General features: G+C 39.0%; 1 protein-coding gene across 10 annotated transcripts in view; it reads right to left on the reverse strand.

Moving 5' to 3' along the window:
• dlg1b (discs large MAGUK scaffold protein 1b) overlaps nucleotides 1-12,416 on the reverse strand; it is a 147,730-nt gene that overhangs the window by 62,274 nt on the left and 73,040 nt on the right. For 4 of the 10 annotated variants that reach the window (XM_067454353.1, XM_067454354.1, XM_067454356.1 and 1 more), the window contains one exon: nucleotides 10,228-10,344. The exons of the other annotated variants lie outside the window; for them this stretch is intronic. In XM_067454353.1, the coding sequence (XP_067310454.1) occupies nucleotides 10,228-10,344 (117 nt within the window). The remainder of the gene's footprint in view (nucleotides 1-10,227; nucleotides 10,345-12,416) is intronic. 10 annotated transcript variants of the gene reach the window in all.

Raw genomic sequence — 12,416 nt, forward strand, 5'->3', positions numbered from 1 at the left:
ACACAGAGGCCCAAAAGGATAACCTCTCCCCCGGCCCACTCACTTTGGCTGTGCTCTTGGTGGGGCTTTTCTTCACACTGTCCCGCAGATTGAGGAACTTGGTTCTGGTCTTTCCTATGTTTAAGGGCAGGGTGCAAGAGTTGTAGCAGGCGGGGTGGATGGAGCCCTCCTGGCTCAACATCTGCTGGAGATGCGGTTGCTTTAGGATGGAGGTGGATGGCGGGTTCTGCCTGAGGTTGACTCGCGCATGAGTATCGTTTCTCCTCTCACAGCTGTCTTCTCTCCGGCAGCCGTAGTCATGACCAGAGTAGAAGGTCGTCATAGTCGGCACGTGGACAAAACGTTAGGCAGCGTTAAATATTAGGAGAAGAAGGTCAGCGTTGAGAAGGCTGCTGTGTTTTTGGTGCAGTGCCTTGGCAACAAACGATTGGAGGAAAATTCAGCCCAGTATCTCATGCGTTGGTGCGCGCAACGGTCCTCTTGCGCTCTCTGTATCTCTCTCATTCACCCATCCTCTCATCTCTTTGCATTCTCATGCCAATTAGAGAGCTCCAATGGGCAAAGGCATCAGGCGTGGAGGGGCTTTTTCCTGGCATGAATAATCAATGCTGAGCTCCGATTCACATACAAAGCCAGCCTGCTGAAACAGCGCCAACACACAGAGCGACTGTAACCTAGCATGAGGGGGATCCATATAGCAAATGGCTCCTCACCTACATAATTAAAAATATCTGACCTCTTTGCGTTCCTCCAGTCAGCATGCCGTTTGTGGAGAGCGCTCCTCTAATGTTCAGTACGATCATAGTCAGAATAAATAAATATGACGAAATTCCCTTTAAGCCGACTGTACATTAGATTTTGATGCCTGAAATTTCTGGTCTGAATTTTCTGGAAGGTCTGAATTAAATTTTCATTCAATTAATGCCACTCAATAAGTAAAGAATACATACAAAAGAACACACACACACAAAATAATTCATACTACATATGACAACTTTTGTGACAGATGGCGACATGGCGTATAGATGCAAAGGATCTTACCTTTGGGAATATTATGAATAGATAAATGGCCTAGAATAGCTGCGTTGACATGACAACTCGGGTGATTGGATTGGAGGCTGATTTTATAAGTGGATTTGAATTGATGAGTCTGAGAGTGCCAAGCTGCTAACAACCACTGCTTCAGCATTTGGAGTAGTATGTATGTCAGCTGGGATGAACTCGAATACAATGAGCAGGTTAAAATGCAGGTTAATAATGTAATGTTTCAGTGCCAACCCCACAACATTTTTCAGAATTAAGTGAGAATCACTCTGTCTATTTTTGTCTAAACTTTGCTAACTTCAGGTGCAAGTGAGAGATTTAAATAAAAAATTTCAAAGATGTGGTCAGGATTCAGATCAAGTTTACAGCAAGCCATTTCACCTCAGGAAACAATGTAGTTCCAGTGCCACCTACTGGCCACACAACCAATAAAATGTTCTTACACAATTCTGCTTTTGTTCTATACTAACACACAATACCAACAACTGTAAATTGTAAATGCAAAATACACTTTAATTTAAAATAATTATTTTGAAAGGATTTTTCCACATACAAAGATCATTACGGTTGGGAGTTAATTCAGATGAAGTAGTACTAGGATGAACATAACCAAGATATATCTGGGTCATATTTAATTAAAAAGGGGGAAAAAGAAGAATAAACATGTTTTATTTGCTTTATAGTATTGTTTTATGTGACGGGACAGTATGTATGCATTACGTTAGATATACTATTCATTTAACAGTTCTAAGTTGACAGTTAATTTATTAAGTTATGGGGTGATGTGTGGGTTTATGACATCTGAGGTTTTGTTCAATGTATAACAATTTAGTGTACGGACAATCCTAATTATTATTTGTGGAAGTGCATCACTGCCATGGTTAAAATATGCATATAAATGGTGCTTAAGATTGGGGTCATATCACCCACACCCCTAAGCAGTTTAAATGAAAAGTTCATTTAAAATCATCCCATAAAACTCATGCATGTTCAGGGAATTATCTGCGTTTCTATTTGTCTAATACTTTTCCGCTGACTAAAATTACAAAGGAAGACTAGAGTCTGGGCAAGAAATTCTGCTATCACATGTAGCGGCATTATCTGTGTCGATCACACAGTGTAAGGTAAATCTTAATGAATAAAAGACTATTAGGATAACTAATCACATGGCATGTCAACTTAAACAGGTGTGTCTGATAATATAATTAATAGAATAGAATAGAATGGAATGGAATGTAATGCTAACATAATATATGAGTGCGTGTATTGTGTATAATTATTATGCATATAAACATACACACTCCATGTATTTATTTAAGAAACATTTGCATGTATATACTGTATATATATTTATTTTATCATATATAAATATTTTATATATAAATATAACATTGTTTCTTAAATATATACATGGATGTGTCTATGTATGTATGCATGTGTATTTTTTAAGAATTATACACGTCCACACACACACACACACACATATATTATGTGAACACAAACTTTTATTTTGGATGTGATTAACTGATTGCCCAGCACTACATATAATAATATAATATAACATAATTAATATAATATAATATAAAATAATGAATATAATATATAACAATGTAATGTAGTGTAATGTAATGTAATATAAAGAATATATTTTAGGGAATTTTGAGTCCTCTAAAATGAAACTGCATAACTGATAAAAACCCTTGACATTCCAGATTGGAAGTAAACACTGAAAAACACATGCGTAGCATGTTAATTTGATAGAAAGAACTTGACAATGCCACATAAGAGTCGAAAGCTAACATTATCTCTTGATGTCTGTATCCCATGGCACCTTTGCATGAGCTTGCAGAACTTACCTGACTTGTCCTTGATATGATGCAGTCAGTGAAGGTATTGAGGCGGGTGAGGGTACCAAGAACTCGGCGCCAGCGGGACGGGGTCTGTTTTGCAGTCTCCTCAGAGGAGCTACGTATGGACCACTGTCTGAGCTTGGGTCCAGATGAGCCACCATGGGCCGAACTGGTGCTGCTGCCTCGACTTCCCCTGGAGTACAGGGTGTTTCCACCGAAAATGTAGTTCATCACTGCAAATGTGCTATGGATGCACACCAGTCCCTTCTCAGGAGTGTGTCGATGACAAAGGCAGGAAAACAAATCTAGTCAAAGTCTAAGAGCTTTTCCAAACAACTTCCTTAATTATGAGTGTGGCTTCCTGTGTTGGCCATATCAGGAGTTTTCATCAGGACAAAGCCTCGAGTGTGTGCAGCTTACTCATGACCACTAGATACTCCATTGGGTTCAGGACTTGCTCAGTGAAACAACCATCCAGCGCTGCTTTGCTTCAGACGCACCACAGAGATAAAATTAGAAGAAAGAAAAAAAGAAGAAAGTATTCTATGCAAAGCTATCTGCTCTTTTATCAGCCACAAGTAGCTGGGGAAGCAAACTCAAAGACGGTGATCAGTAGCTGGACAAATTACTTGTTGGCAATACTTTGTTCCAATGAAACCATCTGTGCAATTGGATGTGCCTCCAAGATACTTTTAATGGCCATCAAATGATTAACAGCTGCCTGTCCAAGTCCAATTAGGAATGTCACTCAGCCCAACCAACAATGTCCAAGTTTTAAAACTGAGGGTATAAAAGTGAAAACCGGACCCAAACATGCTTCATTCCAAAATAAAAGTTCAATCTCCATTCCAACGAGAAAGCTTTCCCATACCATCAAACGTGTAGTAGTAGTTCTCAGTAATTAGACCAAAAATGTTTTTTTTTTGTTTTTTTGAAAAAGCTCAGAAAGGTATGAAGTATTCTCCAGGTCCATATCAGCTGGATTACCATTCGCTGTGGATGTAGTGTCCGAGCTTTAACAGCGGCACTCAGAAGGAACCTCTTCCATTCAACAGTTCCGTAGTTGTGCCACAGGTGCCGGATGAGTTGGCTGATTTTGTCACCAGGCTCTGCCTCCCCTCCCTTAGGAGCATAAAGCCATGGTAACTGCTCATACATCTAAGAGAGACAGCAGGATTTCCCGCGCAGGCTCCGGTCCCCTGTCTCGCACCAGAAGCCACAGTAAACATGCTCTTCGGCTTCATCTGTTGACATATTCATTAGTGCACTAGAGCCTACAGCAGGGACTGGATGGTACGAAAACATTATCATTTGCGTGTCAACACCATGCTGGCTCAAGCGCTGTATAGTGTTGCATCCCCTTCATGTAATCAGATAAAGCCTTTTGCTCATAAACGCTACTGAATTATACTGAAGAATTGGATTTAGCTTTAACTATTGATTCAATGGGAAAGATGGCACTCCAAACAACAATTCTAAAGTGCCACCTCCCTCTGAAAAGATTGCCAATAGATATGGCAGGACATCAATAATACATTCCAAATCATCCCTGAATACACTCTGTGCATGTCTAATGAGATGCCAGCAAAACCCATTTAGGGGTGCCTCTCAGAACCGAGCTATCCTGTCACCTTGCTAATTGACAATTAAATCACCATGCTGCAGCACTGAGCAGCATGGGAAATACCACACCAATAATAGTAATCTGACCATCTTAAGTGATAAGAGTAGAAGAATGAGATGGCATGTGTTAGTGCAACTGAAACAGCTACTGCAAGGCACCATCTGACTCTTTCTACATCTAGAATGGACACAATGCTGGATATCCGTTTTCAAATCTTCCATAGGCCACACAATGGTAGACAAATTAGGCCAGCTATTGGCAGGGTCAGACTGCTGGTCAGCTTCTCAATAGATGTTGATAGCAGAGTCAGTATCCACAAATGATGTCTTGGCTATTCCTGTCACCACATTTTCTATGTATTTATTCTCTGATGAAAGCCTGTTCTGTTCAGGGAACATGAAAGAACTGCTGCTGCTGATGATCTTGCCCAAAACTACAACCCATTGATTTACTTTTATACTCAATATATTAATGAACTGTGATGCACCAGATTAGGTATCAAATCACAAACGATTTACAGGTTCCCATCTCAAATACGTATTAGTGTTTGGTTTAAAGTAGGTTCTTAAGAGCATAAATATTAAAAGAGCAGTATAAAAGAGCAGTAATGGAAATATAGTGCTGTGATAATATAATATAATTTAATTTGCTAAGCTTACTGACTATTTTTAATGACAACAAAAACTTTTTACAGGGCTCTAGACTAACATTGAGAGTTCTACAGAGTGCCAACAGGACCTGATTTGCTAGAACCGCACATGTAATATAAAAAATATTACTTGTCTTGTCTCTTACCAACACACATTTGACAGTAGTTTGAGTTGACAGTAGCTTGAGCATGAGGATGTGGATATACATTTATGTTCATTGACAAATTAGTAACATCTTTAAAGGGGTGATGAATTGAGAAATCAACTTTCCCTTGAGCTTTTGACATATAAAAGTTCAAGATTATCCTGTAAATTTCAGAGCTGAAAACATCCTTTTTAGTCAAAGAAAAGCTTTTATAGACACCAGGCTGAGGAAACGATCGTGTTCGCATCTTGACATCATCGACTGACGAAACACTGCCCCTACAGAATCATTAGCACATGTAATTCAGTAGCTCCGCCCTGCGACTCATTGGATCACGCTAGCCAGCAGCAATAACCATGCCAAAGAATATAGCAAGATATTGCCCTATTCCTGGTTGTGGAAGAACACAGTCGCTGTATAAGCTTCCTTCGGATCCTAATATTAGGAATGTGTGGTTGAACTTTATTTTTAATGAAGTTTATTTTTAATGAAGTCACTTAATTTCACCGCGGGCTTGTTTGTAAACAAATCTCACAATGAAATCTCTTCTATATTGGATCAGACAGGAGGAATGATGCAACACACTTATGGGAGTAACACATTTTCTTTTAATATGTAAAGAATTGCATTGTTATAGATCGTTTTGCTTATGTGTACGTGTCTAACAGAACATACCTTTAGTACGCTGGACTCAGACATGTATGGGCCAGGGCTTGCAAAACCCAACGGGCTACTAAAACGGAAGCCCATTAGCAGACCAATGAATCTCGTAATAGTCCTTTCTTGTTCTGCTATTATCTCTCTCTTCACTTGACATTTGAAGAGCGCACTTGCTCACGTGTATGTGTATGAACGTGTATGAACGATCGAGCGGGGTTTGTAATACAAAAATGACTAACCCTAAATGTTACAAATCCCAATTATGTGGATATCTTTGTGCAGATTCCACATAGGGAAACACCACATGTTTTGTACCCTTATATACATACACATACTCACTTTAAACTGAACAATGACTGGTTATCTGTTTTTATTGTGTAGGTTACATTAGCAGACCAATGAATCTCGTAATAGTCCTTTCTTGTTCTGCTATTATCTCTCTCTTCACTTGACATTTGAAGAGCGCACTTGCTCACGTGTATGTGTATGAACGTGTATGAACGATCGAGCGGGGTTTGTAATACAAAAATAATAATCCAATCAATCGCGGGTGGATGAGAAATAAATCATTGTGTTTGTTTGATAAAGACGTACTTGAATCGATCCGGTTGCCACTTTCAAAACAATTCCTCCCTCATGTGAACTGAACTGACAGGAGCATAGATATGACAGGAGCGGAAGCTCATTAAATATGCAAATCTTATCCAATCCTAGCCGTGGGTGTTTACTTCCAACTCTCCAGTGCGTCACGCGTCACGCCCATCAAAACCCAGCATTCAGGAGAGAGCCTCAAAACCAGTGCAGAAAATAGCCTTTACGTATTAGTTATGATGTTTTTGAATGTAAAAAACACACGTCATTAGTTGACCTCATACAACAGTATAAAAAAATTAAAAAGCCAGTTCATGACACCCTTAAAAATGTTAACAACCAAATTTTTATAAAGTGTAAATTTACTTTTTCTGACTGTGTAAGCTAGGAATCATTACCAAAGTAAAAAGTAACTTTCTAGGGTATTTATGAAAAACAGTGACCAAAAACATTTAGTAAAAATAAATGCAAAAAAATGCTATAGCTTAACAACAAAAAAATACTCTAATTATATTCCATTATTCCTTTAATACATGTAAAACATGTCTATCTTCATTATATTATAAAATTTGATATGAATATCACACATTTCTGCCACAATAACATGGTTACAGTTAGTGTTCTACAATAAATCCATAGGGAATGTTAGTGATTTGTGGATTGAAAGACATTCAAACTGGATCGTTGTGGCACAATTTTTAAATTCTCCCATTTTTAGTGTCATGTTGTTGATAATGTCAGTGTGGTTTCATCTGACTTTAAATGCATTAAACGGAGATAAGATAACTGAACTTGTCCAAAATGGGGTATTAAATATGACTCTGACAAGACCGATCTTTTAACGATGACAAGATACTTCTTATAAGATATGTCAGCGCACTGCCAACAAGGCTATGGCTACAAAAAAATATACTAAATTAATACTATAAAAAATATACCAGTTACTGGAAACAGTCTGATTCAGAATTTAATCGGGAAATCTGTATTGATGACTAACCCTAAATGTTACAAATCCCAATTATGTGGATATCTTTGTGCAGATTCCACATAGGCAAACACCACATGTTTTGTACCCTTATATACATACACATACTCGCTTTAAACTGAACAATGACTGGTTATCTGTTTTTATTGTGTAGGTTACATTATTTAAATGTAGAAGCCAATAGCAAAGCAAATGAGTCTTGATAGGGACAAATCCAGACATCGGTACAACCAAAGCTACCATAGGCATTTAAACATGTAAAATGCATTTTTTGACAAATTACATGCATCATTTAGCGACTAGAGACCATAACAGTAAATCTGAGTTTAAGCTTCCCAATGTATTCAACAACCATGATTGGATCAGTGGCAAAGCATTGCTGCCATTCACATCTGTAACGTGCATTGTGTGTGTGTGTGTGTGTGTGTGTGTGTGTGTGTGTGTGTGTGTGTGTGTGTGTGTGTGTGTGTGTGTGTGTGTGTGTGTGTGTGTGTGTGTGTGTGTGTGTGTGTGTGTGTGTAAGACACAGCGAGCACTGCTGCATGACAGAGGCACGCAGGTTGCCAGGCAGCAGAGGGAAGAGATATGTGCTTTCACATTTTCTCATCGAAACACACTGACGTGCCAGACCTCACACACTCACACAGGTGACTGCCACAATGTAAATGCATATCAATAGTAATATTTCCCACAACAAAACAAAGGACTTTACGGTGTCCTTTTCAAGATAGTCAGTCAAACAGTGCCTTTTAGACTCCATGACGCGCTGACAAAAAATGACGCGACTCTGCTTTCCTTATACACCTAGCTCATAATCTAAGGCGTGATTATATGGTCCATTCGGTCTTTTGGGTGAAAACACATATTACTTCCCAAGAATGCAGTTGCAAATGATGTACAATAAATTGTATACAAGGCAAATTAAGTAACTTCTGTCAACATCCAAAACTAAGTTAAAGCATTTATCATCTGCTTTCCCAAAAGTATGCACTGCCGTGACCGACACGCAGCATTTTCTTGTTGCGGAGTTCCAGACCTACCAACAAGTGCAGACGCCGCCTCTTGGTTCTCCTGAGGGTACCAATGATCCGGCGACCCATCTTTTTAGCATACCACACCGAGTTGAGCATTGTGGGCTGAGGCTGGAGTATGCGTGTGTGGGGTTCACGCTCCGGTAAAATAGAACTCGTTTCCCGACTCTGACCTGCCCCCTCCACCTCTTCTTACGCAGGCATTTCAAAGCCAGTTTTTGCACATAGTGCGTGCCGGTAACAAAAACATACAGTGCAGGTACCTACAAGGAGCTGCATGCAGGGAAAAAGAAAAAACACAGGCTGCCTGACGCACGTAAACTGCAGCAGAAATAAAGCACTTTACAATCTGTGCAGCCCCCAGTAACGCTTCTCGTTTCACCTTCTGTCTCTCTCTATCTCTCTCTCTCTCGCTCTCTCTCTCTCTCTATCACACTGCTGTGGCTGATGCAGTTCCTGGCACGCTGATGCGATCGCGGCTGTGCAGTGGTGGGATGCAGACGGATGCAGGTGCCTGCGTTCGTCTCTTCCAGCTCAAAATGAGTCAGCAGGAAGCTGCGAGAGTGAGACTGGGTGCTTGACTTGGCTAGCGCTGACTGCGCTGCTCTCTGACTGCCTGAAAGAAACGAGTCCAGAGGTTCGCGATGCAGACGGTAATTCAAAGCTATGACTCTCTGATAAACGGCTGCAGTGTCTCTATGGCGCGTTGTGATAAGAGAGAGGACGACGTTTTCCTCTTCTTCCTCACACTGCCTTGACCAATATCCTTTCCGGTGCCTATGGAAATTCATAGGTTGTAGGGGATGTCACCCTGGCACCTTGACCTCTTTGCATTTGTCGTGCTCTCCTAATGCTTTCTTGAATGCGCGATAAAGCCATTCAACTTTGCCTCATGAGGAGATTTATCAGGACTGACGTCACTGACGAGAAATGGGAGGCAGCTCAAGGCTCCTGATTTGTATGAGAAAAGTGACTGAAGGACACAGCCTCACCTCAAACCCATACCGACACTGCCTCGTTCTTAGAAGCATGTGGCAAAGAAAATGCAAACTGTTTCTAGACCTAAATTTGCACTTTCACCTCATATATCCTGAGACCTACACAGTCAGAAAAGAAGCCATAATTATATCAAATGACTATTTCATGCAGTAATCAGGCTTTAACCAGAATCTACAACACAGAAAAACACTGGCCATGCGCTGTGGAAGCGAAGGTGCTTCCATGCATGACAGCATGCACCAACAGATGACGAATGCAACAGCACAGCTGTGTCTTCCACATAGCCAAACAACTGTTGCATTTACAAAACACAAGTCTATCATTTAACTAGAACCCACATATGTAGATTTTAGCAGGCTCATGCATCGATCAAACTGAAATATTGCCTAAATTAACAGGAAAGACAAACGAGAGGTACGGTAATTTACCCCCCTAGTGTCAGCATCAAGCCTGTCTGATAAAATGTATATGTGACTCATCATGAAACGATGAAAAGCTGCATCGACCAGCCACGCTCATCACATTGAGATGACCGACACCAGACCACACATGACTGACAGCCATTTGACAAACAGAGAATTGGCAAGCCAAAGATACTACATTAGAAGCACATAAAGACGCTTGCCGAGTCGGAGGGGTGACTGTTACCTGGATGGTCACAGGACTTTGCGGGTACGGGTTGGAGAGGGGAGTAGTAGGAGGCGGAGGACTCTCCTCATTCACTACAGTGGACGGCCCATCGAAGATGCATTCCAGCGATTCAACCTACAGAGGGGCATTGAACTCATTGTATTACAATACAAGCTTGACTTCAAATTGCCTACAATTTCATCATCATGACAAAGAGTGGACAGACAAAAGGACAAAATGAGGAGTAAGGATTTAGAGCTAGTGAGCTGCTCATCTGTTTGGGGCATCACATGCATGTTTGAACGTTCTATGATACCCAAAAATGCAGCTCCGAGGCAAGGCAAGCTCACTAGGTTGAGACAAAGCCTAAGAATTGGCAAACAGAGAGTGGTATCATAAGGACGCTTATGTTGATGGAACACAGACTGTATATAAATCACCAGGATGGAAACAGTAATCCCAAATGGCAACTATTAGGATCATGCAGACTGTTTTAATATACAAAGATACAAATGTATACTGTATAACTCAATGTAAAACAAATGAATATATGAAAAGACTGGGGTAGAATGTCAGCCTCTAACCTAAATAGACAAAGCCAATTTCAGTCCCACCTCCATGAACACATGCAGTAGCAAATGTGTGTATACCATTGATACATCATGACCAGTATTAGCAGCTTGAGACATGTACAGCTGCAACAACTTCTATGTAACACAAGGTGGCAATAGAACCAACCACAATTATATTAGCAGATGAACTAATATCCAGAAGGTCCCCTTGCAAAGTATCCATGTCAAATTGTTATATTTTATAAATTACAGATTTTTTTAAAGTTCAAAACACATTCTTATAAATCAGGGGTGGTAAGTAATCAAGTAAAAATACTTTGATACTTTACTTAAGTATTTTTTTTGAGGATCTGTACTTTACTTGAGTATATTTTATTTGCATCTACTTTTACTCTTACTCCACTACAATATTAAAGGCAAAGTTTACTTTTTACTCCAATACATTTCCCCATGCCCGCTCCAAGTATTAAGTATTTATTACACTTGATCTCCAAACCGGTCTGGTCGGTCATGGATGATCCAGTCGGGTATAGACTTGGAAAAGCTGACAAGTCAGGTTTGCCACACTAACGTTAGCTCAGTGTTTCCCCAACTTTTTTATTTTGCGGCACACAATTTACTATGAAAACATCAGTAACATTTTACAATACAGGTGCACTATTATAATTCATGCCTAACTAAAGCACAGATAATTATGAGTTAATGTATTACTAATGAAGAACTAAACCATTTATTAATGATTACTGCATCAGCAACTAATGAACATTCTCTATGATTAATAGATTAAGTAATATATGAATTGCTATTAATTAAATATGACATCATTAATTCCCTAATAACATATTACTTTAACTAATAATGTAAATTCATGTATTCAAAGCATGCATTCCAACTCTCAGTTGTCTGTTTAATTAATCATTAATCGTAACAATTGGCAAAATTATAGTATGACTTTACTTGTTGAGGCACATGACTGTTAACTAATTGTTACGTAATATGTCATTGTGGTTATGGCTTTTGAATTAATGTTGAATTAGTTAATAGTATCTTGCTCCTCATCTGTTTTATGGAGCTAATGTTATGGAACATGTCTATTTTAAGTTTAACCCCTATACTGCGTTAAGGTGCTTCATTGTCTCTTATTAATTGCAAATCTAACAAATTCTTAATTGCAGTATCTAATCTTATCATTTGTTCAATTAAAGCATTGCATATCAGTCCGAAAAGATTTTATCTGCTTAATTATTGATATTTACAGTTAATTTGAATATTTACTTTTTACTTTCGGTACTTGAGTACGTTTTAAATCTGATACTTTTGTACTTTTACTCAAGTGATGTTTGAATGGAGGACTTTCTACTTTTACTGGAGTATTTTTTTATTTAGGTATATATACTTTCACTCGAGTATAACTTTTGAGTACTTTTACCACCTCTGTTATAAATGTATTATTTGCATTCATGTTGGTTTTATATGGTTTTGAAAAACTTTTATACAATTTTTAATTTGTATTTTTTGCTCATGCTCCTATTTTTAACTCACCTACACTTTGCACTTTATTGCACTTTGCGATTTATAAAAATAAATGTTATAGTTTCCTAGACTTTTAGTCTTTTTTGGATTCAGTGTGCGGTC

This window comes from Pseudorasbora parva, chromosome 9 (genome assembly GCF_024679245.1).
Source record: "Pseudorasbora parva isolate DD20220531a chromosome 9, ASM2467924v1, whole genome shotgun sequence".
In the NCBI taxonomy this organism is placed as follows: domain Eukaryota; kingdom Metazoa; phylum Chordata; class Actinopteri; order Cypriniformes; family Gobionidae; genus Pseudorasbora; species Pseudorasbora parva.